The sequence below is a fragment of the Chanodichthys erythropterus genome, chromosome 13 (genome assembly GCF_024489055.1).
Source record: "Chanodichthys erythropterus isolate Z2021 chromosome 13, ASM2448905v1, whole genome shotgun sequence".
Taxonomy (NCBI): domain Eukaryota; kingdom Metazoa; phylum Chordata; class Actinopteri; order Cypriniformes; family Xenocyprididae; genus Chanodichthys; species Chanodichthys erythropterus.
This window is the reverse complement of record NC_090233.1, coordinates 52,338,989-52,366,577: the sequence shown is the minus strand read 5'-3', so window position 1 is coordinate 52,366,577 and position 27,589 is coordinate 52,338,989. Positions and strand designations below refer to the sequence as shown.

At 36.0% G+C, this 27,589-nt stretch overlaps 1 protein-coding gene across 1 annotated transcript; it reads left to right on the top strand.

Moving 5' to 3' along the window:
• Positions 1-45: 45 nt before the first annotated feature.
• Positions 46-27,589, top strand: LOC137035023 (cytosolic phospholipase A2 gamma-like). Its single transcript, XM_067408268.1, has 16 exons — positions 46-124; positions 16,552-16,689; positions 16,840-16,901; positions 17,722-17,887; positions 17,969-18,155; positions 21,776-21,887; positions 24,031-24,142; positions 24,219-24,359; positions 24,553-24,604; positions 24,766-24,842; positions 25,075-25,332; positions 25,505-25,606; positions 26,791-26,868; positions 26,933-27,087; positions 27,176-27,341; positions 27,423-27,589. The coding sequence occupies exons 1-16, from the start codon at positions 46-48 to the stop codon at positions 27,587-27,589; spliced, it is 2,052 nt and encodes a 683-aa protein (XP_067264369.1).

Sequence of the window (27,589 nt, the reverse complement as noted above, 5' to 3'; positions counted from 1 at the left end):
TGTATGTAACCAACCACAAAGTTTAACAATAAGGATGAAGAGAGCATGTTGCAACCTCAGGCGGAGGTGATCCAGATGAAGATTTCAGTGAAGAAGAGGAAGAGTGCTAGAAGAAGACAACAGCGTAAGCCAAGAGGAAGGACATCAGGCTTAGTAAGCAAGAGATACAGAGACTGATACGCCTACAGCAGGAAGATTGGATCATAGACATTGATCAATTGATGAGTAATATGAAGTTGGAATGTCCCAAAAAGTAGTATAAAAGTCTGAGGAGTAAAAGGCCTCCTCAGATGCTGCCTGCATTAAGCATTGAACGACACCTGATGCCCTAACTAGGGGCGCTAAACATCATCTCCAGTATTTCTGGATAAAAGCTTATAGAGCTTTTTAGCTTGCGCTGATTTAAGTTTTATTTTGTTTTATTTTGCATCAACTGCTTTGTATTTTAATCAATAAAATACATATTTTATTGGTATGATTGCCTTCCGTGAGACTTTACTTATAACTACAAACTGAGTCTCAATAAAGAAAAACCACAAGGTAGTCGTCTACGTCATCCCTGAAGGACTTCAACCTGCTGGCGGGTGAGTATCTTATGGTTTAGGCTAGATTTGACTTTCCTTGCCCTACCTGAATAATCCTAGGGTTAAAAGGTGTACTGTAAATGGTCACACCAACTAACTAACTAACCATTGGGCAAAAAGGATCCAGATGCTAACATGAAGAAATTTAACAATGACTAATGATAATCTGAAAGCAGACTAGACGGATCTTCATATCAGTGATTTTACAACAAATATTGTTTAATTTCTTTTATTTCTTTATTTTGGTCTTAAAGGTGCAATATGTAATATTTTTGCAGTAAATTATCCAAAAACCACTAGGCCAGTGTTATAGGCCTATATTTTGTTCTCTTGAGTACTTATATTATCCCAAATGTTTCCAACTATTTGTAAATCATGATAAAATTGCAATTTTAACCAAGGCTCCGTGACGTGTGAGGAGTCGCCTGTCAATCACTTCATACCCGCGTTACCCATCGGTTTCCGGTTTATTTTGTAGAAACCATAGAAACACCAAAGACGCTTTAATATATTACATATTTTAATAAACAAGGGAACAACTGTTTTGATATATTTATAGACAGAAAACTAATTGTTGTTACTGTATATAGCTCAACACGTTTAGTCTTTTATTAAATCGACTTTCTTGATTTTCCGCGAGTACCATGCTTTATCATGCCATTAACCATTTACCATCAGTCACTAACAGTATATCATTAAAAACCCGCAATGAAGCTGACTCTGTGCTGTGTAGAGGCTTAAAACCAGATTTGAAAGTTTCAAAAATGTGATTTGAGCTAAGAAAAGACGGCAGCTGAATAAAAACAGTTTTGTCCAAAGCTTTAGTAAGAAAAGGAAGAGTCGAGATAGGTAGAAAATTATTGAAATCTCTATCATCAAGTGAAGGTTTCTTGAGAAGAGGTGTGACAGTAGCTTCTTTAGGGCTATCAGGGATAATCCCTGAACATAAGCATTTATTCAGAAAAGACACAAGACATGGCCCAACTATATCAATTTGTTTAAAAAAATGACGAGGAAGAATATCATTAGGACAAAAAGTAGGTTTCAATTGCTCAATTTCATTTTTTCAAAATGGTGACCGTCTGATAGGTACAATCTAAACCACCTTACTGCCTGTCCCTGAATAAAATGTAATTTTTGTAGATGATCTAACAGTATTTTAGTTTCTTTATGAGAGGCTTAATAACAGCCAGCTTACAGTTGACCTAGAGATAGAGACGAGTTGATAATATTGAGAAGAAGCTCTTCTGTAACAGGGTAACAGGAAGAAACAGATTGTTTCAAAGCACACAGCAAAATCACCGTTAAATCAACTCTGCTCGGAGTACATATGGTCCCTCACTAAATAGTGTTAAAGTAACACTGAAGTAGAGTTAGTTAATAAGATAATTAAGCGAATAATAAAAAGTGATGATTGAGCTTTAGTGATGAACACCTGCTGTTAACAAGCAGAATCAATAAAGAGAAGAGAAATACAAGAACTGACTTTAGCCACAGTCTCCCTGAAGATAAAATACATTATATCTCTCAAGATCTCAGCAGAGGAGGATTATCTTTTCTTAATTTATTCTGCTTGTTAACAGCAGGTGTTCATCACTAATGCTCATTAATCACTTAATTATCTAATTAACTTAAACTCTGCTTCAGTGTTACTTTAACGCTATTTAGAGAGGGCTCATATGTACTCCAAGCAGAGTTGATTTAACTCTGTTACTATTGTGAAGCTGCACAGCAAAATCCCCACATTCAGTTCAAGTCAGTTCAGTTTTGATCCAGTTCAGTTTAATAACTGTAAAATTCCTCAATTATTCAACAATTGTGCATAAATACTGTATAAACTGTGTGTTTGGGTATTATGTACATGTGAAACTCCTGCATACACACTGAAACTCATGGCGCAGGTGCGCTTAGGGTATGTCCGAATCTACTTTTGCTAGTTTAACCATGGAAAAAATGGTCGCGCATCAGGTGCATGGTCTAAAAGTGTTGTACATAGTCTCTTAATGAGTCATGGGTGTGTTTTGGGCGTAGCATGCAGGTGATTGTGATTTCACCAAGTACGAAATGTTCCTGGATCAACATATTTGGAACAACATTCCAATCAACCAATCAGATTTGAAGGACAAGTTTAACATTTATGTCAAGTTTAGGCTCACTTGAGCAAAGCATAAAAAATGTCTGAGCGCACACTGAATCCAAAAAGACTGAAGAGGTCTACAAAATACAAAATTTATTTTATAAATTGCATGGTGCAATAAAGTGCAAAGTGCAAGTGAGTTAAAAACAGAGGAGCATGAGCATGAACCCTGGTTGTGAGCATTAGCTTAAAACCAGGGTTAGGTGCTTCTACATCAATCTTTCCCCTCTGATTTTAGGGAGAAGTTATGGGTAGGATTAGGTTTAGGGGTAGGAATAGGGTTAAGACTAAATTTTCAGACAGGAATGTTGTTCCAGGATTAACAAAATATGTTGATCCATCATGTCTTACTTGACAAAATCATGGTGACCATAACATGCAATAAAGTCTCATCTCCTATTCCCTTTAAAAGCCAGGTGTGCTTGCATTTGCTATTTAAACAACTTGGGCATTGGGCATGAAAATGATAACTGCATCGGGCTGAAACTACACTGTAACAAATTTCTGTATATGAATATTCTGTAAATGAACAAATCCTTACTGTAAATCCTGTACAGCATGTTGCTGTGAAAGGCATCCTCATGTAAATTTACCTGTGTTTAGTAGTGTGCCAGGAGAGAGATGCAGAGAGCGGCACTATTAGCTATATCATTACAAACATAACTGTTTACTTGCATAAATTTGATAGATTTTTTTTATCTTTCAATATTTTTAACGTCATCAGTTTGGTGGAGTAACATTGCTGGATAAAAGTAAACTGGAACTACATGCACATGCATGTGTGTTAGCAAAGTGCGTTGTTTTTCTAGCTACGACATGATGAATGAAATACCGAAGCGGGCTGAAGAAAGAGAAAAGGCAGCAAACGGTAAGAATTTTAAACAGCACAACATTTTTCACAGCATCATGTTTTTCTGAGCTTCTTTGCTGGGCAAACTACAGCCTTTTTAAGTGAATCCCTGCCTCGTGGAAGCATAATACGTACATGTCATTGTACACGCATTAACAGTATTCTTTGTATTTATTCACCAATTTTTCGAATGCTGCCACAGACACAAGGCAGCCTGTCTACATTGTGGGGGATATAATATATTTGTCACAATTATGTTTAGTTGGTTTTGTCATGCACAGACTAGAATGTACTTCTTTCTTCTTCTTTTTTCCTTTTTATGGCGGGTGGCACCAACGTTAAGGTGCATTATCGCCACCTACTGTATTGGAGTGTGAACCAGAGTTTACCCATTTCAAAATAATAATAATAATAATAAAAAAACAAAACTAAACTAAATTCTCTTAATCAGCTCTGTTCTCTTGAGATACAAAAATAAACTCTCTAATCCATAATTAAATATATTTTTAAGCTTAAGATCAACCACTCCCACCTTTCTAAGTTCATTCTTCATTATTTCTCGTTCATTAGTATAATTTTGACAGACACAAATAACATGCTCTACTGATTCGTCCATTCCACAGTGCTCACATAATCCTGTTGGATGTTTATTTATTAATTTTAAGGTTTTATTCAGCATGGTATGCCCAACCCTTAATCTTGTTAAACTAGTTTCTTCTTTAGTATTTCTTCTTGTCTTCCTCTCCCCTCCTACTTCCCGTTGTATTTCATAAAGCTGACGTCCTGTATTTCCTGTATCCCATTTTGTTGCCACTCGTTAGTGGTAAATGTTTTAATTACTGCTTTTGCTTCAAATTTACTAAGTGAGATATTCATGATGTCCTCATTTTTCAGTGCCTGCTTTGCTAATTCATCAACCTTTTCATTACCCTTTATCCCCCTAAGAGCTGGTATCCACATAAATATTATCATGATGTTCATATTTTTAAATCTATACAGATTTTCATATATCTCATTAACTATATCCTGTCGACTGTGAGATGTGAATGATTGTAATGACTGTAACGCTGAATATGAATCTGAACAAAGTATAATCTTTTTGATTCCAGTGCCTTCTATCCACTGTAGTGCAGTTGCTATTGCCATCATCTCTACAGTGTATACTGACAAATGATCTGATGTTCTCCTATTATTAAAAATGTTTAAGGATGGACAACTAAAAGCAAAACCTGTTCTCCCTGTATTTGGATCCTTAGATCCATCAGTATATACTGCAGTAAATGCTTGATATACAGTTTGTATTCTATCTTCAACAATAGCTGCAATGTCTCCAGATTCTTTAAATACCTTCATTAATTCTAGCATATAAAAATCCAAGAACACTGCAGGAAACATCCAAGGTGGAGTTATTGATAACGGTACTGTAGCCATGTATCTTTTCTGACTTAAAACCATTTCTCTTGCTTCTTTGCCACTATTCCATGCAAAACACTTCTGTTGAGATTTTTCCTTTTCCCAGCAAGGAAGGAGTACCTTTACTGTTGGATGGCGGTCTTCTGAATGACCTTGAAGATTTACCCAGTAGTTCATCATTAACTGCTTTCGTCTGATTTGTAACGGCATTTCACCAACCTCTACCTGAAGAGCAGATACAGGAGTCGTTTTAAAAGCACCACTACAAAGTCTCAAAGCTTGAGCTTGTATCACATCCAACTTCTTCAATAAAGTTTTTGCTGCTGAGTCATAAACAATACTTCCATAATCTAAAACTGATCTAACCAAAGCTATATAGATATTTTTCATTGCCGCTCTACTCTCTCCCCATTCTGATCCTCTTAAACATCTCATCACATTTAAAATCTTTTTACATTTAGTATCTGTCTTTTGAATATGTTCTTTCCATGATAATTTAGCATCAAACCACACACCCAGAAACTTAAAAACTTTAACTTGCTCAATAGTTTGCCCATACATCTTTATCTGTGTGTCAATGCCTCTTTTCCTAGTAAACATGATTGTTTTTGTTTTATCTACTGAAAACCTGAAACCCCATGAATATGACCATCTTTCTACTTCTTCAATTGCCTCTTGTATTTTTTTGGTAATATGATTAATATTCTTTCCCCGCTTCCACAATGCCCCATCATCAGCAAACAATGATCGCCCAATGTCCCCTTGTACTTGAGAAAATACATCATTTATCATGATTGAAAAGAGTGCTGGACTAATGATGCTGCCCTGGGGGTACCATTTTCCACCATATATCTTCCAGATAAAGCCTTCCCAATTCTGACTTGAATAAATCTATCAAACAAAAAATCTTTAATCCAATTATAAATTCTACCTGTTATTCCTATCGTATCAAGCTTAATCATTAACCCCTCTTTCCAAACCATGTCATATGCTTTTTCGACATCGAAAAAAACTGCTATGACTGATTCTTTATTAACCTGAGCTTTCTTAATATCTGTTTCTAGGCATATAATGGAATCCATAGTTCCTCTTCCTTTCCTGAAACCACTCTGATGAGGTGATAGAATTCCTCTACTTTCCAAATAAAATGATATCCTCTCCGTAATCATTCTTTCCATTATCTTTCCCACATGCAAAGTCAATGCTATTGGTCGATAATTCTTTGGATTTGATGGATCCTTTCCTGGTTTCCTAATAGGAATAATGAATGACTCTTTCCATCCAGTAGGTAACTTTCCTTTTTCCCAAACTTTATTATAAAAACCTAACACTTTTATTGAAGCCAAAACACCCAAATGTTTTAACATTATGTAGCAGATTTCATCCTTCCCAGGAGATGTCATTCCAGCTCTTGCTATTGCCCTTTTCATTTCTTCCATAGTGAACGGAGCATCCATTGTGCTACTAGTTTCCCTCCGCCTCTCAAGTCTTCCAGTATAAAATGATTTTGTTAATTCTCTTCCTCTCTTTCCCTCCTCAGTTAGATTATTTGAGCTATGGATTTCAATAAGTGCCTTTGCTATAATTTCTGCTTTTTCCTCATCAGATGCTGCTGCCTTTTCCCCCACCTTCATAATAGGATATTTCCATTCCCTTCTGATCCCTCTCATACTTTTAATTATGCCCCATACCTCTCCCACGGGTGCTGATCTACCAATTTTATTACAAAACATCTGCCAACTTTGTCTTTTTGCATTCCGTATAATTTTCCTAACCTTTGCTTGCATTCGCTTATATTGAATTAAGTTTTGATAATTATGAGTTCTTCTTAATACTCTTAAAGCTTTATTTCTTTCTTTAACTACTGCACTACACTCATCTGTCCACCAAGGGACCCCATTCCTCTTCATTTGTCCTTTACTTTTAGGTATTACTTTATTACCAGCTTCAAGCAATACTTTTTCCAATTTCCCCCCAATCTCCTCAATATCTTCATTCAAATCTATATTGTCTATTTCACTTTCACAAATAAAACTAAACATTTCCCATTTAGCACGATCGAAAATCCACTTCCCCATTCTTTCCCTTTGTTGTTTATTTTCCTGTTTTAATATTTTACAAAAAACTGGATAATGATCACTTCCTACTGTTGTTTCATAATTTACCTCCCACTCACATTTCCCTGCTAAATTATTTGACACCAAAGTTAAATCCAATACTGACATATTTCCTGTATGTACATCCAATTTGTTTCTTCTCCCATCATTTAAACAAACCAAATCTTTTTCTTCTAATAGTTGTTCAATCACCCCCCCCCGTTTACATCTGTTCTTGCTCCTCCCCATAATGTATTATGTGCATTAAAATCCCCACATATCACTCTTCTATTTCCATCTATTCCTTCAGTTTGCACTAACTCATTGAAATCTACAAATTTCTTACAAGGATTATAATAATTTATAATAATAAACTCTCCTTCCTTCATCAAGATCTCTATGACTATATATTCATTCTCATTTCCTTTTCCTATCTCTCTAAATGCAATATCTTCTCTAATAAATGTCATTCATCCCCTCCTACTCCTTCCCTCCTATCACACCTAACACAATCATATCCACCTAGTCTAAAATCCAAATTTGGTCTTAACCATGTCTCTTGAACACAAATAACACTAGGTTTGCTAGATAACTCTTCTATATATTTTTAAAATTCTTGTCCATTGGTCAACAAACTTCTAGCATTCCATTGCATCAAGAGGATCATTATTAATATTATCCATTCCATGATTGTTCCTGACTTGCCTGAGCACTAAGGTCATTTCTTACTTCCTCCCATGTCAGTCCACTGATGTTTAAATGATGTACTGCTGCCTTCACAATTATTTGTATTCTTTCTGTCTTTGATTTAATCTCCATTGTGGCATTAACTACCCCTGCAATGAAAATAACCAACTTCTTTAAGTCAACCAATACTTTTCCTTTATTTGTCTGTTCTGTTTCTTTTGTGATTTGATTCTCCTCTCTGTTTCTTTCATTTCTTCCTTCTCTTGGATTCACCATCTTAACAGCTTCTGCATATGTGATCTTATTCTGAGTTCTTATCTGTTGTATTTCCCCTTTCCTTTTTCATCACTTCACAGTCCCCATAAGCCACACTGTGATTTCCTCCACAGTTACAACACTTTAGCTGATCATGATTACATTTCCCATATTCATGGTCTTCTCCACACCTGGCACATCTCCTTCTACCTTTACATACCTTAGCTGTATGACCAAATCTTTGGCAATTGTAACACCTCATTGGCTTAGGGATATACTCTCTTACATTATAACTCAAAAATCCTAACGTCACTTTTTGGGGTAGCGATTCCTCTTCAAAATCAAGTACCACACATTCACTGTCTTTCCTCACTCCCTCACGAGTTATTTGTATCCTCCGAACACCTTTCAAAATTCCTCCTTTTAGGTTTGATTTAATTTCCTCCATTGAGACTCCTACCGGAACTCCCCAAATCACCCCTTTACTCCACTTATTTTCTCGTTCAACACGACTTATATTTATTACCTTGAATGATCCTATTTCCTTCATTCTACCAGCCCTCTCCCTCTGTTCTTCATTTCTACAAACAATCAGTAGATTTCCATCTCTCAAAACCTTTGCCATATGTACATCTCCAATCTGGTTTCGCAAAATAGTTGTCAATTTCACTGGATTCATTGATGAAATTCCCTTCTCCTTTCCGAATCTCAATACCATTTTAAATTTCAAACTTTCCTGATCACTCTCTTTCACTCCTCTTTCAAAACTGCGACTACGCCTGGTTTTCTTTGCCCTAATCCCTTCAAAATTATTTTCTCTTTTCTCACTCATTCTTCCGCTTCCTTGACTCGTTTCCATACTATCATCACTATTTACTATATCAGAATCCCCCCACTCTGGTCCATTCACAACACAGCTGTGCTTACCCGCCACCGCTTTCTTCTTTTCATTTGATTTTCCCATTCTTGTTAATTCTCCGCGTTTCCGACCACCAGTTGATAAACATGCTTTTCCTCCAAAGTCATCTGTTAAATTTCCGTATTCTTTTCATTTGGAAGGTTTAACCATATAATCTTGCCAACAGCTGTACATGTTGGATCCGACTAGAATGTATTTCATTAGTTCCTGTTTTTCTTCGGTTAATTTCGCGCGTCTCATTTGTTTCTGTAGAAACTGCCATTAGTTCAAATGGTTTCAGCTGTGTTTGATTAATTAGTCTCGTTTGTATTTACTAATTAAGTTGTGCCTTTGCCTTCATTTTCTGTTCAGTGTTACTCTGCCGGTTTTGTGGATTATCTTGCCTGTTGGGAATTTATTAAACTTTGTATTGGATTTATATTCAGTCTTCTTGTGTCTGCCTGAACGCACATCCATTGTGTGACTATAATATAATATAATATATAATCATGTTCACAGTCACACTAGTTAATATGGTCACCATAGTAATTAACAATGTTGACAGGATCATTTAATCTAGCCAGACCAACTTGTATACATTGTCATCAAGCCATCAGTCTTGCTTTCTTAGTAATCTACATTAATGACTAATTTCTTCCACTGCAGGAAACAACTCCAGCCCAGAAGGAAGTTTCCCATTCAAGAACAAAGTCGGTATTAAAGATTTTGAAACTTAAAATTTGAACATTTTTGAATTATATTTACATTCTGATTTAATCTTTTCCAATTGTATCTGGACATTTTAATTCAGCTTCAACAAAGATGATGGATTTGTATGTTTAGGAGTGTTGTATACATAATAATAAAAATGTATAATCTATTAATGTATGCAACGTAAAAATATTTTATGCCTATGTATTTTCAAATTTAATCATATATCAAATATCATTTTGTGACAAAAATCATGTCATCATTTTACAGACACAATGAAAGCAGTTTACAGTAATCTTATATTTGCTGTGATAAAAAAAAATACAGCAGTAATAATAATAATAGAACAAAAAATGTACGGTAAATTGCTGGCAGCAATTAGCAAGTTATTTACTGTGTTCTATTCCACAGTATGCTTACTGTAAATGTAATCATGGTATCTATCTGTTACTGTTTATTATTGTACAGTAAAATTACTATAATAATAAACACAGTAACACAATAGTTACCATAATTCTAATCAAAGTAGCTATTTTTTACTGTGTTTATTATTATAGTAATATTACTGTACAAAATAGATACAGTGATTACATTTACTGCATACTGTGGAATAAAACACAGTAACTTACTTGCTAATTTCTGCCAGCAAGTAACACATTTCACAGTGTTCTTTTTACAGTGTAGCAAAAAAACACTTGCGTTGCACCAGGAGTCACATTGGCTGGGTGTATGATAGGGTCCAACATTTTTCAAGAGCAATTTTTGAAGGGGACACAAATAATACAGCCAAAAGTGTACTTGTGAAATATGAGGTTCATATTGTAGGTTCACCAAGCAGTCATATTTATTATTAAATTATTAAATTTATAATAATTTAAATTATTAAATTATCTTGCATCCTTGCGTATTTTAGGTTTCATCTGTGACAGAGGACGTCCCTTACTTAGATATTCAACTGCAGCAAGCCCACTGATCTGCCACTGATGTGTTGGGTCCAGCCTCTGGACATTTTGCATCACAGTGTAAAATGTTTTAGTGAGTGAGAATGTGTTTTACAAATTGTGTCTAAGTGCTTGAATTTGTTTAAGGTTTTACAGAAAGAGTTGTAGTGATTTTTACTTTGTCCATCCAAGGACGCGAAGTAAAATAGGGATTGGTACTCACGTCACCGCTGACGTTATGATTTTCGATCACACGTCTCTTAAGGTGTGGTTATGAGTACATCAGATAACCACTTTCCCCCCCTTTCCCTACTTCAGGGCACCAGTCAGGGTCTTTTATTCATTTAGAATTAATGTAAAGTGGTTAGCTGATTTATCTGAAAGATTGGTGAAATTGCTAACTTGTAGAACCTTTTCTGTATTATCAGCACAAGGAAGACACAAGTGTAATAAAATAAATGTTATTAACAAAAAGATAAACAAGAATAACTAACACAACTACTAAATGAATACCATGAATGATAAAGGAATAAAGTGCAGAAGATACATAGAATACAAGTGATTAAGTTGGGTGTGGCTATGGAAGAGTTACGTTATCTTATGGAGAGATAAACTGTTTCTCTGAAAATAATAAGGTGGAGAACCTTATTATGCAACAAACAAATAAACGAAAGATTATTTGTTATTAACTACTATGAGCTATATTACATCTAATGGAAATTAGGAAATTATATACTGATAAAATACAACAATGCCAAGGTCTCTGGAAAGAGGTTTGGTTAAGTGATATTTACGTTCCACTTGGTTGAGTCCGATGACGGTGACGTCTTCCACTGGTTGTGCTGGGTGACAATGCAGTGGGGAGAGGAGCCAGAATCTGTTTCAACAGTCTTGAACACGAAGCTCTGTGGGATGCTGGTCTCCTGGAGCACCAAAGGGTCCTAAAATCTGGAACACGCAGATGAGGCCCTGGTGTAGGTGTAGGTGTGACCCACCCTTCTCTCCCCTGTGGAACTCATTTGTATAAAGTAGAAAGTTGGAAGTCTTTACAGTGTCTTTAAAGTTTACCAATGCATTTCTCTCCAGCCCACCACCAGAATACCTTTGGCAATATTCTAAACAATAGAGACTAAACATGATGGAAAAAGATTGAACTGTCATTCAATTGTACATTAACAGCTGAATTTGTATCAGATGTTGCACTACAAATGGCTGTCACTGAGAATACTTATTTCTGTGAATAAGTATGAATTGGATGTGTAGTTTGCATCAGTTCTAAGGTTTTCAAACATAGTTTTGAATGGATTCGGATGGATCTTTGTGATCTCTCTTTGTTTCACCCATTGCTGCTAAGATCTTGAGGAATTTTTATGGTGGGTCTGTGGCCAACCTTAGGATGTAGTGTCTAGATGGGTGAAGGGCAGAAACTGCCTGTGGACCAATGAGAAGTCCTGTCCTTCCCAGGCTTGGTACAAGAGGTCTTCCTCTTGCCCTCTAAGAGAGGTCTGGATGTTGTCCTTATATCTTTATCTGATGGCATTGGACAGTTTGTTTGTGTTAGTCCACCAAGATCCAATCAAAATGTAGCAAACCTTTGTCCGCTGTTAGGGACAGAGAGGGGCCTGGCCATAAACTGGGCCCTAGAATGTGCTGTTCACTACAGTGTACAACAGGAAATTTCCCTCATCTAAAGTAGCCAACTGGTACTGTGTAAGTTTAAAACCCCTGTAAATTATTCATTAAGCTCTCCGTCTCAGATTTTGGCTGGAGTGTCATCAGTTTTGCTACCTAATGTTGTCATTGTTAAATGTTTTGAGAAATGTGTCTTTGTTTTGATAACTGAACGAATGGTTTGGGAAACTGGGCCAACTGAATCACTTATAATGTGTTAGCAATCGAGAAATGCTAAAATACGTTTAGATTCTTACCCCATCTCTGCTATTAGTTTCTGTGATTGGGATATCCGTATTGATTTCATGTTTTTGGTTCGTCGGATGTCAAAAATACCTTTATCCATGATGAAAGTGGAGTGGGTGGTCGCTGAATCAGCTTGCCAAAAAATTACGAAAATTAATCTCAGACATATTCGGATGGGAATACAATTCTCACAGGACTTCTGAGTTAGCCGGGAAGCAGTAATTTTCAGATTCACGTACAAATATGGGAAAAAATAAATCGTAAGTGAACTTGGCTGCGCTGTGTTTTTGACTCTCAAAGAACCGGTTCATAAGAGTCATTTGTTAATGAAGCACACTGGGCGCGCTGCGTGCGCGTGAAACCGACATGCACAGTTTATTGAAAGACGTGTTTTCTTGCCATTACTTTGCGTTGCGTTTTTTTAGGTCATCATATTGAAGCACCGCTCCTGAAAAGCAGTACTTGAAACACTGCTTACATATTTTTATTCTGTGATAATTTTGGGGTGGTAAAGCTTTTTCTTAGGGTGGCAGATGCCACCCCAGTAGAACCGCCCCTGTCCACGCATCCGGCCTCTTTGGCGCCCCCTAGCAAGATTGCGCCCTTAGCATTTGCCTATACTGCCTACATAACGGGCCAGCTCTGGACGTCAATCCCTCAACATCAAGGCCACAACTTCACAAAAATAAGTGAGCCAAACCCGTCCTTTCCCAGGCACCATAACCCACAATTGATCGAAATGTATTGAATGGCTACTTTTTTAGAGGTATCTCTTCTCTAAGAACTGTATGTTCAATAAATACACTTTCACACATTTCTAAAATTCTGCTGTCAATGTGCATGAAGCCTTTCCCCTTTTCTAAGAGAAAAATACCATCTAATAACAATCAGTCAGAACAATATGTTTCCTGTATGATGTATATGATTATATAACTTAACGTTCATCACCTCCACCCTTCATTGTTATGTCTAAACTTGAAGTTTACTTTGAGAGCCCTATAAAAGAGCATCTTCTGCTGATCCGAGAGACAACGGCTGTCTTGTTATTAGTGAAGACTCAGGATTTACAGGAATAGTGAGTATATCTTTAAAGCTTTATGTAAATAATCTCTTTTGAGCAAAAGGTAATTAAATGTCATTATAGTTAGATTAGCATGTGAAAACAGTAGAAATAAAATTTGGCAAATAACAATAAATATTTCAGTGTGATAAAGTTTTCAATTTTCCATGCAACAAAATCTGTACAATGTTATTTAAATATACTGTAAATAATTGTATGTTTGAAACTTACTGCTACAATTTAGATGCAACAATTAGGATGTTTATAGTTTTCAAATAATAGAAATGTACATTAATGTCAACTATTGTTTTATAAATGAGTGCATCTAAACCCAAGGAAAGGTAATTCTGCTGAAACTGTGTACTTCATTTGCACAAAGTCTATAACATTCTAACAATAACTTTTTAAAACGAACTACAGATTAAACTGTATTCAAATATAGAATATTTGATATCTAAATATATCAAATAAGTTATGTTAAATTCAGCACTGGTCTGTCTGTCTGTCTCTGCAGTGGTGAGGTGAGAATCGAACACTCTCCTAGAAGTGGTTAATGCCTCACTTCTCTCTGGGACTTTTCCAAAATCCCTGAAAACTGCAGTTGTTAAGCCCCTCCTGAAAAAGAGCAAACTGGATAACACCATATTGAGCAACTACAGACCAATCTCAAATCTTCCTTTCATAGGCAAGATCATTGAAAAAGTTGTTTTCAATCAGCTGAACAAGTTCTTAAGCTTGAATGGATATTTTGACAACTTTCAATCTGGTTTCCGACCGCATCACAGCACAGAGACAGCACTCATAAAGATAATAAATGATATTCGCCTAAACACAGATACAGGTAAATTATCAGTGCTGGTTCTACTTGACCTCAGTGCTGCATTTGACACTGTCGATCACAACATTCTTCTTGACAGGCTGGAAACTGGGTTGGGCTTTCTGGGATGGTCCTAAAATGGTTCAGGTCATACTTAGAAGGGAGAGGTTATTATTTGAGTATCGGTGACCATAAGTCTGGGTGGACATCCATGATATGTGGAGTCCCTCAAGGTTCAATTCTTGCACCCCTCCTGTTCAACCTATATATGCTGCCACTGAGCCAAATAATGAGAAAGAACCAAATTGCATATCACAGCTATGCAGATGACACCCAGATTTACCTAGCCCTATCACCTAACGACTACAGCCCCATATTATCATCTCAAAAATATTGCAAGAATTAGATGCCAGATGATTAGATGCCAGATTAGATGTCTCCAGTCAAGACTTAGAGAAACTTGTTCATGCTTTCATCACCAGCAGGGTGGATTATTGTAATGGGCTCCTCACTGGCCTTCCCAAAAAGACCATTAGACAGCTGCAGCTCGTACAGAACGCTGCTGCCAGGATTCTGAGCAGAACCCGAAAACATGAACACATCACACCAGTCCTTAGGTCCTTGCACTGGCTTCCAGTTGCATTTAGAATTGATTTTAAAGTACTGTTACTTGTTTATAAATCACTCAATGGCCTAGGACCTCAATACATTGCAGATATGCTCATAGAATATACCCTTAACAGACCACTCAGATCATCAGGATCATTTAGAAATACCAAGGGTTCACTCAAAGCAAGGAGAGTCTGCTTTTAGCTGTTACGCCAGCCGCAGCTGAAACCAGCTTCCAGAAGAGATCAGGTGTTTTTTGGTAATTTGGTAAATCTGGATAAGGGGACAAACCATGGGGAAATTTAAACTGTAGTGCATGGTTAAGATATCTCTGGATTACAGTCAGGACACTTTCCAAAGGGGGAAATTACCAATGGGGAAATTTGAACTGCGTTGCATAGATAAGATATCTCCGGAAGGGGGATTAGGGCTGTGTTGTGCAGTTTGAGGTGTCTTGGCAAAAGGGGAGATTGAAACTTTGTTAATCAGTTTGAAGTGCCTTAACAGGTAGCAGTCCTGTCATGTGAGGAAGATCCATTCAGATCTGCTCTGATGGATAGGTCCGTTTAGATCCACTCTGACGGAAAACAACAACAACAACAACAACAACAAAAACTCCCTGAGACTTCCTAGCTCTTCCGTCCAGATAGCAAAATTCTCTGTTATTTCTATTCCTTATGTTCTATTTTTATTATTCTTCTTTATGTAAAGCACTTTGAATTACCATTGTGTATGAAATGTGCTATACAAATAAAATTGGCTTGCCTTCCTGATAATTTACTCACTCCCATGTCATCCAAGATATTCATTTCTTTCTTTCGTCAGTCGAAAATAAATTAAGGTTTTTGATGAAATTCCAGGATTATTCTCCTTATAGTGGACTTAAATGGCCTCCAGATGGCTGAAGGTCACTGGTTTCGCGGTATCGTTTATTTAGTGGTTTCACAGGCTGCTGAGTTAGTGTGCTTTTCTAGTGACTTTAAGCAGCTGCAGAGCTGGAGCGCTTTGGCAGGAAGTGACGCATTGCCTACGAAAACTTCTGTGCTGCAGCGAAGCGCTCAGCGAAACTGTCTACTGCGGGGCTTAAAAGACCAGTGGTGGAGAGTAGGGAGTCGAGGAAGGCAGCCTTCGGCCAAGGGCAAGATTTTTTGTTAAAGGTGCAGTATGCAATAATACTGTCTGCTAGAGGTCGCTAGAGGCCAAATAAAAAAAAAAGGCATAGCTTGATGACGCCAAGTTTGAGCACAGAATCTTGGGACATGTGGTCTTCACATCAACGGACGGAGCAAAAGAATAGGGATAGGACTCGAGGAGCTGGAGCGATTGATCAACAATTTACAAATAGTTGGAAACATTTGAGATATTGTGAGTACTCAAGTGAACAAAATAACACTGGCCTAGTGGTTTTTGGATATTTTACTGCAATAATATTACATATTGCACCTTTAAATGATACATTAAATTTTGGTTTGTTTTTCACCAAACCTTATTATAAACCCCCAGAACAAGAGACAGAAAGAGACAGAAAGTTAATGTGTTTGTTTCATCTGTTATATGGATGTGTTTCTGTCCACAGACCCCTGGTTTGAGATCACTCCACATGAAGCAGGTTATTCTCTCACAGGTTATTCTCACACCTCCAGCTTTGGCAGTCAGTTTGACAATGGCTCTAAGAAGAAGCCGCAGGATGAATTTGACATGGTGTACCTGCAAGGTAACAATATTATTTGTAATATCAACTTACTAGTACACATTACATTGTATTGACCTAAATTATAGTCTAAAATACAGTACAGTAGTGAGCTGTTTCATGAAGTTGTGGAGATACAGTTAGTTTCAACGTGTCATTGTGTGTTTTCTGTAGCTTTGTGTAACAGCGTTTTAGCTGATGAAGAGGAGCTCTGGAAATGGATAAAAGGTACTTGTGTACTTGTTCTGAGGATTTAATTCTGCTCCAGGTTATGTTATTAAATCATGTGAACTCATGGTTCCATTTAATTTTGTTTTTTTTTACTACCTGAAGTAAAAAAGAAATCTGAGAAAATGAAGCAAGGTAAAGAATTGTATTTAATTATAAAAAGCTATGTTTAAATGGTTTAATTTTAACCATCTTTATTATGTGGTATATGTAAGGGATAGTCCACTAGCTGTGCCTTAAAGGATTAAGGAAAAGAAAAGAAATTAAGGTTTTTGATGAAAACATTCCAGGATTAATCTTCTTATAGTGGACTTCAATGACCTCCAAACGGTTGAAGGTCAAAATTACAGTTTCAGTTCAGCTTCAAAGCGTTCTACACGATCCCAGACGAGGAATAAGAGTCTTATCTAGAGAAACCATCACTCATTTTCTAGAAAAAAAAAAAATAAAAAAAAATATATATATATATATATATATATATATATATATATATATATATATATATATATATACATTTTGACTATAAATGCTCATCTTGAACTAGCTCTCTTCTTCTTCTTCTTCCCTATTTGAATTGCAGCAGTATAGATGTTGCTAAGTGTATTACTGCCCACCACAGGACAAAGTTTGAACTAAATTGTCATATACAATATGCTAGTGCAAGTATATAACAATTAGTTCAAACTTTGACCGGTGGAGGGCAGTAATACACTTAGCAACATCTATACTGCTGGAATTCAAATAGAGAAGAAGAAAAAGAGAGCTAGTTCAAGATGAGCATTTCATAACAAGCATAGAGTGATGTTGCTCAATGCTTTTCTACTGCAGACAGTGAAGGAAGCTGCTGAGGCGTGCAAGAAACTAAAGATCCCTTTTCCTGAGGCCAACATAGCCAATGAACTCTCAGACAGACCGAAGGACTTCTATGTGTTCAAAGGCCAAAACACTCCAACCGTGATCCACATCCCTCTCTTTAATATGATCAACTGTGGAGGCAAGTTTAAGTCTTACAATGTCCTGAATGAAACTGAATTATCAACTGTGTTCTGATTTAAGTGTGTTCATGTTTCTTCAGACAAAATTGAGGCCTGGAGGAAAAAATATACGACTTTTCAAGGTCCTTACAGCGCTGAGATGATCACTGATCTCATGAAGGTCGCTGGAAGAAACATCATAAACAACAGAGCGAAACTGCTGGAGCAGATCTGTGCGGTCACTAAAGCTAAATGTCTCCAGGCAATGGCACGACAAAATCCAACACTGTGACTAAACTGAATGTGCAACCAATGGCAATCTGAATTAAGATTAAACTAAAAAATCATCTTAGTCATCACTTAGCATTAATTAGCATTATTACTTTTTTAAATGTGATTTGTGTCATCAGAGGTTAGTCATTTCTGTTTTAATATGTTCCTTCATGCATGAATTTTTAGCTGATCATTAATAATCAAATCAACAACTCAGATTGAATTAGAAACATGATTGCCGATTAAAACACTGTATTACTTTGCTTCTATTTCGATTAATTAAACTGTTCTCTAAAAATACTGTTTTGTCCTGGTCATTAATTCACACAGCAAACAACACAAATGCTTATTATTGATGATTGGTTTGGTCCTGGATGCTTATTGGTCAATCCAGAGCTCCAATCACAAGCTTCTGTTTATAAACTTTTAGCATTTTTAGTTTTTCTTGTATTTTGGACATAAAGTATGTTTATGTGTATCACACTTTTTACAACATATCGTTTCAAAGCAGATTTACAGAAAATTCATGTTTCTATGTTACAATCAACAGTGATTTGTTATAGACATTGGTGACTGTGAATGTAATGTCAAAATGCCAGAAATGTAACAGCTCTAAGATAATACTAGTCTTGTGGTTAATTAACATCATGTATTCAAGTATGTGCATTTGTTACAATTTCATCAGATATAACTGGGGTTAATAACAAGGTTATGAAATGTAATGAGAACGCTTGGATGAAGACATGTATCTTTAATATAGATTCGCTCTCCCTCCTTTAGTTGATTTAGATATCCTAGGGATCTAATCCAGAGTTTTGTGACCTTAGAGAGCTTGATGGATTGTAGCGTGATAAAAGGTTAAATACAAAGAAGCTAGACCATTAGCAGTGAGTATCAATACTTTACATTCAATATAGAACTTAATAGGTAGAGATGATAAAATTGGGGTGATATGATCATATTTTCTTGACCTGGTAAGAACTCTAGCAGCTGCATTTTGGATTAACTGTAACTTTTTCATCAAGGATGCAGAACTAACACCTAGTAATGCATTACAGTAATCTAGTCTAAAGCAGTTTTCAAACTGTTTGTAAAGCGACCTTTTTTTTTTTTTTTTTTTTTAATTGATGTGACCCAAATACACAGCCACATATTTCTATCATATCAAGCCTTAAGAATACTAATATACAGCTGCATGTTTGCGGGGACCCCCCAGTGGCGTAGTCTATGTGATATGCAGGTATATGCCGTATACCTGCAGATCATGTACATTATATATTATATAAGGTAATATATCATATATATGATCACTGATCTCATGAAGGTAGCTGGAAAAAACATCATAAACAACAGAATGAAACTGGTGGAGCAGATCCGTGCGGTCACTAAGGCTAAATGACTCCAGGCAATGGCACGACAAAATCCATATTATATATACGTTGTTATATAATAATATTGAAATGAATGTTTGAAATGGTCTTATTAATTTCACAAGGGTCAAGAAATGTAATAATATCTGAACAGAAATTTCTGACACAAACTAAACAGACTTAAATAATATTGAGTACATTAGAAAATACAGGAATACGTAGAGGATCAAGCACTGGAACCATCAATAAACATTATGAGTATTAATTGCAAATTATTGAAGCTGCTCAGGTGTAATAGGATACAAGTTAAACAAGAGGGCGCCAGAGCTCAATCTTCACTGTTTGGACACTATAGAAGTGAGAAAATGTAGAATGGTAGTATTTTTTAATTTTTAATTTTGTTTACTATATAATGAAAAAATGTAAAAAATATAATAAAATAAAATATTTTTAAAAATAAATATTACATAAAATGATCAAATGGAAAGGATAGGTCTAATTAAAGCAGAATATTAAAATGTAAATATATTTGTATTAACATGTTACCAATTAATATTTAGTGATTTAACATTTCTGCCATGAATACTGATACTTATTTATTTATTGATCTAATGCCAATGAAATACGAACATAGACCTTTCAGTTTAGTTATGTGTTCAAGTGACATGATAAACTTCCTCCTGTGATGGGAGAATTCACTGAACTGAACTAAATGTAGCTTGTTTATTGAGGAAGCAGGACAAACAGCTAGAAATGCATTACAGTAATCTTGTCTAGACTTCACGAATGCATGAACTAACTTTTCTGCATCAGAAACAGATAACATTATTCCACACCTTAGCGTGTTTCTGTGGTGGAACAAGAAGTCTGTTTTTGTAACATATGACATATGATTTTTGAAGAACAAGTTGAGTCTAATACCCAGGTCTTTAACTGTAGAGGATGACGCAGCATGGTAATTCCTGTAGTTACGAAATTCTAGCTTGTAAAATGTCCTTGTAGAGCTTGTAATTACAGCTTGTAAGCTGAGAGTTTTCTGAAAGCTTCCAGATTGTACCACCTGACAGCTGTAGATTCATAGGCATTGATAGTGGTGCCATGAAAACGTGTAATTCCCAGTCCAAGGACTTGAACAGCTCCGGATATGTCACATGTTGTCATCACAAGATTCCGGCAGCATAAGTAGTCCCTGTATTTCACTCAGGGTTAAGTGTTGTATGTCAGCTATTGCAATTCTGAGTGTTTCCTGTTCCCTGGTTGTTTTTATTACCTGCCTGTGTCCTGGATTTCCCATGGCGCAGGTGCACTTAAAAATGTTCAATAAAAATTACAAGGAAATATCAAAATGTGATATCACTGTGAATGATTGCATAATTTGTCATTCACAACCTCACCCTCATGATTATGTCTGGACTTGCAGTGTAGTTTCAGAGCCATATAAAGAGCATCTTCTGTCTTTATGTCAAGATAACAGTTGCTGTGGTGTTGCTGGTGAAGACTCGGGATTTACAGGAATAGTAAGTATTTACTTTAAGCTTAAAAATATAAAATGTTGTTTCAGCAATAGCAATGCAGTTAAAAGGTTTCACAGCATTATAAATTATATGTTTCTGTAATTTGCTTTAAAACCAATTTAAACAGTCAATTATCGTATTTCAATGACAAAGTTTTCAATTTTCTATACATCAAATTATGTGTAATGTTCTTTAAATATAGCTACTATAAATAATTGTATGTTTGGAACAAACTTTAAGTCAGTTTAATTTAAGTTAAAAGGAAAAAAAAACACAAAAAACTTTACAGTGCTGCTATTTTGATCCTTACATTTTATTTATCTGACTGTATAAGAATAAAAACTAAAGGATGTAAATTTGCATGACGTCCCAAACAATCAGCTGTATTATAGACAGTTTTATATATATATATATATATATATATATATATATATATATATATATATATATATATATATATATATATATATATATATATATATATATATATATATATATATCTCAAATAACAGAAACTGTGGACTCTATTGTTTTAAAGATGAGTGCATCCAAACCCCAGGAAAGGTGTGTAATCCTGCTCAGATTCATGGAAGCATTAAAACAAGTTTTGTACTGTTACTTACATAATTAAAGTCTAACTGAGATTAACTGTTCAAAATAAACTGCAGACTTAATTGCATTGAAATCCAGAATATTAAATATCTAAATATCAAATAAGTTAAATTCAGGACTGTTCTGTCTGTTGCTGTAGTGGTGAGGTGCGAATTGAACCCTCTCTGAATAAGAATGAAGCAGAGTTTATAGCAGAAAGGAGAAAATCTGTTCTACAAAGCCTGAAGAAGCTTCAGATAAAGTGCCGTCAGGTAAAGCTTCTTATTTTATACTTCATATATCTGAGATGACCTGTGAATTGTGCTGTGGTGATGTGCGATGAACATCAAATGTTAAGTCACTTCATATTTTAGGGCCCTGTGAAATCCTTTTTTTTTTTTTTTTTTTTCCAAATTCCGTTTTTTCCATTTTATTTTTTCTGGATTCCGTTTTTTTGTTTTTTTTTGTTTTTTCAGGTTTTTTTTTTTTAGACTCCATTTTAATGTTAAATTTTAGCAATCATAGAAGCATGTCTAATTAACTGAAATAATGAAACTTATCCAATTTACCAACAATTAAAAGTTTAACAAAAAAAATATATATATTTTTTAGGGCCCTATGATATACATTTTATTCTTTCCCCTCAATTTTTTTATTTTTTAAAGTTTTATTATTTATTTATTTATTTATTTATTTATTTATTTTTTACCAAATTCTGTTTTCTGTTTTAATTTTCTGGTTTCTAGTTTAATGGTTTAATTACATTTTGCACTCGCATTGTTTGCCAAGCCTTCCAATAATGCAAAATAAGCCATTGCGAACATTTTTCACAGCTGTCTTTTATAGGGTTTGACACCAGTTACGCATCGTGTTTAAAACTAGACAAATTATAAATTGAGTGTTTTATAATTAAAAGGAAACACAGGACATGTGGATTGCTTAATGCATACTCAGGGCTCAACGCTAAGGAGTTTTTTTCTGCTGGCCCAGTTGAGCTGGTGGTTAATTTTACTTGCCCTGCCAAAATTTTCACTGGCCCCACAACAAAAAATTTATAAAGTAATAGAAAAGAAAATGAGCCTATAAAATAAGCCTAATTATCGTTTTTGTTTTTGATACATGTATCCTTAATAAATAAGGAAAACCAAAAGCTACTAGATAAGTTAAACAGTAATAAAACGAGAACAAATAATCAAAATACAAGTAATGGCACAAATACAACAGATCATAAATGAAATAAATGGTGCTTTTCAGGTTTATGTAGGCTTAAGCAGGTTTATTAAACTTTATTAAAGTTAGTCAAGAGCAGTGAGAAGATAGGCTACTTTAAATATGAAATTTAACCCATCATGAGGAGGCAGCAAGTCCCTGTTAATGAGCGAGTCATTGAGATTCAACTGATTCATTCAAACGGCTGATTCATTTAAACACAAATCAATTCTGTGGACTTCGTTTGGAACTATTTTCGTTGGCGAAATAGGTTCATTGGAGAAAAATGGCGCTCTTAGTGTAATATTGGCTAACTATATTAAATTATATAAATATAAACGACATACAGGGGCATTTTTGCCCCTTATCTTTAATTCTGGGGGCATTCTAAAAGCATTTTAATAGACTAGTGTGCGTGCATAGAGTGTACTTGATTTAGTCTAAACTACTAAACTACATCACATAGTGTATGCGTGCACTCAGTGGATGTGTTTTTGTTTGGTTTTTTGGTGGGGAGTGGAAGGAGACAGCAGTGGGCGGAAACGTGACATTAGGGATGTGCCCGAAGAAGAATATTCGGAAAGGAAATGACGTGTAAAGGAGCCCATGAAGGGAATACATATATATGCTTTCTCTCGCAATTATATAGTTGGGTAATTATCAGGTAAATAATTTGCCAGCATCAGGAAGCTGCTGTTAATATGTGGAGTATATAGGGTATGCACGTGACGTCACCGTCGACCGTTATGACTGCGGTTCCGCTCACTGAACGGCAAAAGACTGAGCGGCAGCATTGGTTTTCAGCGTGAATGCCGCGAAAAACACACAAAACACTTACAAAACGGAAAAGAGCTTTGTGATTGACTGTACAAACAGTACTATATCTGAAAATACAGACAGTGTAAAGCATATTCACTCGTTTGAACCAACATCAGAGATAAAACTGACATGAAAAGTAAAATCTCCAAAATGACTTTTGTACTTCAGCAGTCATATTTCTTTATCTCAAGCATGAATGAAATGATGAAATTTACTAATTTTATAAAGTCTCTCACTGCATAAATGTAAAGATACTTGAGGCTTTGAGTCAAGAGAACTGTTGTTGCACAAGTTTTAAGTTGAACTTGTTGGTGATTGAAGAAATTGAATGTGTTTGTCTCCGGTCTCTACAATAACATGAAGCTGTGAATACTGTGTTCTCTATAGATCGATGAACACACACTCACAGAGCAGTGGAGCCAGCACAGTAAAGACGGTAAAGTCCCGTTTCCCATCTACACCGTGATCGACAAGACGTGCAAACAACGCAATATCGGAGGTCTGTGTTTGTCTGAAAGAGAGAGAGAGATAATGTGTTTGTTTCAGCTGTTATATAGACGTGTTTCTGTCTGCAGACCCCTGGTTTGAGATCACTCCTCATGAAGCAGGTTATTCTCTCACTGGAGCGTTTGTGGACGCCTCCAACTTTGGCAGCAAGTTTCACAAAGGATCCAAGAAAAATCAGCAGGGTGAATTTGACATGCTGTACCTGCAAGGTAACAAACTCTGTTAAAGGGGAGTTTAATATTTGTAATATCAGCTTATATTCTACACTGCACACTGTACAAAATTTACCTAAATTTCAGGTCTGTATTATTAGCTTATTGCGTAATAATATGTGCTATTTATGTTGTGTTAGGGTGTTATGTTGTACCTGTGTCCAGTGTTTTACTGTCTGTTTTTCTGCAGCTCTATGCGGAAGCGCTTTAGCTGATGAAGTGGAGATTAAGAAAGATAAAAGGTTCTGACCTTAATTTGACTTAAGTTTAACAGTTATTTAATTACCATCCATTTGATTTTTTTGTTTGTTTTGTTTTTCAGATTTCTTTCAACAAAAGGAAACAATACTTGAGGAAATGGGAAAGGGTAAAGCATTTCTTAAGTTTTAAAACTATTTAACAGCCCTGATTTGATGTTTTTAAAGAAGTCTCTTCTGCTCATGAGGCTGCATTTATCTGATCAGAAATGTAGCAAAAACAGTAATAATGTGAAATATTACTACAACCTAAAATAACTGTTTTCTATGTGAATATTTAGTCAAATGTAATTTATTCCTGTGATCATATTTTTACCTTACCCCAAACGTTTGAATAGTAGTGACATCAATAATAATCAGAAATGTTTCTTGAGCAGCAAATCAGCATATTAGAATGATTTCTGAAGGATCATGTGACACTAAAGTCATGCTGAAAATGTAAATTTCATATATAGAACAGCATGAGAGGAGACTGGAAGCATTGGCAAGAGAGAGTGGAACAGGGTCGGAAGAAGTCTTTGCAGCGGGATTCAAACCCGGGACGCGAGAAGTGCTACTGCACCCTCTATCAGAGCACAGACAACAAGATCCAAACTCTGCAGCTACAGAAAAGGGTTACCAGGTGCTCATGAACCTCGTGGACATGAATCTCTCTGTTTTGACTGGCAAAGATCCTTCTGCTGTTGATGAACCCATCAGGACATCACTGAACGGTAACAAGCCACTGATTGGTCTGTATGTCCATTACAGCCTTGTGTTCACGTCTTAAAGTTTTAGGGCCCATTTGCACCAAGGATGATAACTAGATAAAGTTCTAAAATCGCTCTAAATATAAAAGAAAAGCAGAGTCCACACCACAACTGTAACGGTCCCATCTTTTTACAGACCTATCTGGAGGCAAAATGGAAAGACTGAGCATTTCTGATAAAAAAGCAGAAAAACTGAATATGAAGAGTTACACCATGGATGTAACCAACAGTTTTAGAGGTCAGATTGGTTGGCCATTTGGTAGGTTGAACTGTTTCTAATATCCATCCATCCATTCTCCACACCACTTTTCTAGAGTTGTGGGGATGCTGATTTACACCTTAGTGTAACCAAAATTTCCATCCCTTGTTTTAACTTAAACTAATAAACGTAATGTGATGCATATTTGTCAGTCACACATAAATAAAACAGGTCAGAACCCACACAGGACTACAACTACACTGTCAAAATGAGCAAAATATAAATAACGAGGGAATATATTATAAATCCAACTGTCAAACCATGTTTTTGCCTTGCCCCAAATCACTGTATCACCAAGATGTTGTGTCCTGACTCCAATGAATATGAATGTAAAAACAAAGTTTAACATTAGACATTAAGTTTGTGTAATGTTACCTTCGTTTTTGCTTTTCGTCAGCTGTTTTCAAAGCGTCATTTTTATTCTATTATGCCATAATCAACACAAATACGCAATATGCTCTCATTGTGTCATGTGGTCAACATGTGAATGTGGTGTATGAGTGACTGGAACTCACTGAGGTCTGAAATGGGACATTTAATTTCATCCAACCTCGTCTGGAACGCAGCATGAGTTATAGTTTCCACGGTTATCTTTTAATTTTAAAAATGTATTACAGTATCTTTTTGGCAAACTTTTGTATCCAATACTGCCCATCCCTGTATATGTATAATATATATATATACACAATTAATATAAGTGATTACTCGGATTTAAACCTAACTATATTGTATTTATATAAAGCATATAATGCATTTCCCGGCGTCAAAATCAGGCACATATAAATGTCAGGAAACACGACTCCTGGCTGCATGTCAATATCCATGGATTAGGTTCATTTGACATGTCATAAAGAACACTTTCAAGCCCAACCTTTAGTCTAATCGTTTGTTTTACTCACGTTGTCGCAGTTTCCTCTTTTAAATCCAGTCACGCAGCAGGTTCTTTTGCCACTCAGTCCAGATGAGGGAGCGCGTTCCGGTCAATGCATACCCTCTATAGTATTTAACAAGACACAGCTGAACTCAAACACTAATCAATCTGTAACCAAGGAGACAAACAAGTGGCAGGAAACTTATTCTTCAACCGCTAGAGGGCCAAAAGAACTATTTACTCAGCCTGGAAACTGAAGACCTTAATTAATAAGAGTGTATTTGTTTTACAGGTGCTTGGAGGAGAATTATTAAATGCATGAATCACTGGACCTGGGGCAGGAATTATAACTTCCTCCATGACATGACAGGTAAGAACAGACCTGCTGACTGGAAATTCTGTGTGAATAATATAGTAATGCTGTGATCCCTCAGGTGAAGCAGTGCCCTCCACTCTTCAGGAAACTGAGACGAGAGACTATGAAGATGCCGGACTGTTGCTGAACTCACCCTACTTCTCAGTGCTGAAAAAAGAGAGAGACATCGACCTCATCATTTCACTGGATTTCAGTGAGGGTGATCCTTTCATGGTATTATACACATATTTAATTCTATAGTTTCACTCATAATGTTAGTGATTAAAAAAATAAGAGCAACTGTGATGCTTTTCCATGGCAGATGGTGAAGGAAGCTGCCAAGATGTGCAAGGAACTAAAGATCCCTTTCCCTGAGGTCAACATTCCCAGTGAGGACTTACAGAAACCGAAGGACTTCTATGTGTTCAAAGGCAAAAACACTCCAACCGTGATCCACATCCCTCTCTTTAATATGATCAACTGTGGAGGCAAGTTAAAGTCTTACAATGTCCTGAATGAAACTGAAATATCAACTGTGTTCTGATTTAAGTGTGTTCATGTTTCTTCAGACAAAATTGAGACCTGGAGGAAAAGTTATAAGACCTTTCAAGGTGCTTACAGCGCTGAGAAGGTCACTGATCTCATGGAGGTCGCTGGAAAAAACATCACAAACAATAAAGACAAGCTGCTGGAGCAGATCCGTGCGGCCGTTGGGCAAAAAGGATCCAGACGTTAA

Excerpts from the sequence above, each read along its gene's own strand:
- LOC137035023 (XM_067408268.1), top strand. The coding sequence starts at position 46 with ATGTTGCAACCTCAGGCGGAGGTGATCCAGATGAAGATTTCAGTGAAG. Across the intron at positions 24,843-25,074 it reads TCAGAAATGTAGCAAAAACA|AACAGCATGAGAGGAGACTG; the intron begins GTAATAATGTGA and ends TTTCATATATAG. Across the intron at positions 26,869-26,932 it reads CTTCCTCCATGACATGACAG|GTGAAGCAGTGCCCTCCACT; the intron begins GTAAGAACAGAC and ends GTGATCCCTCAG.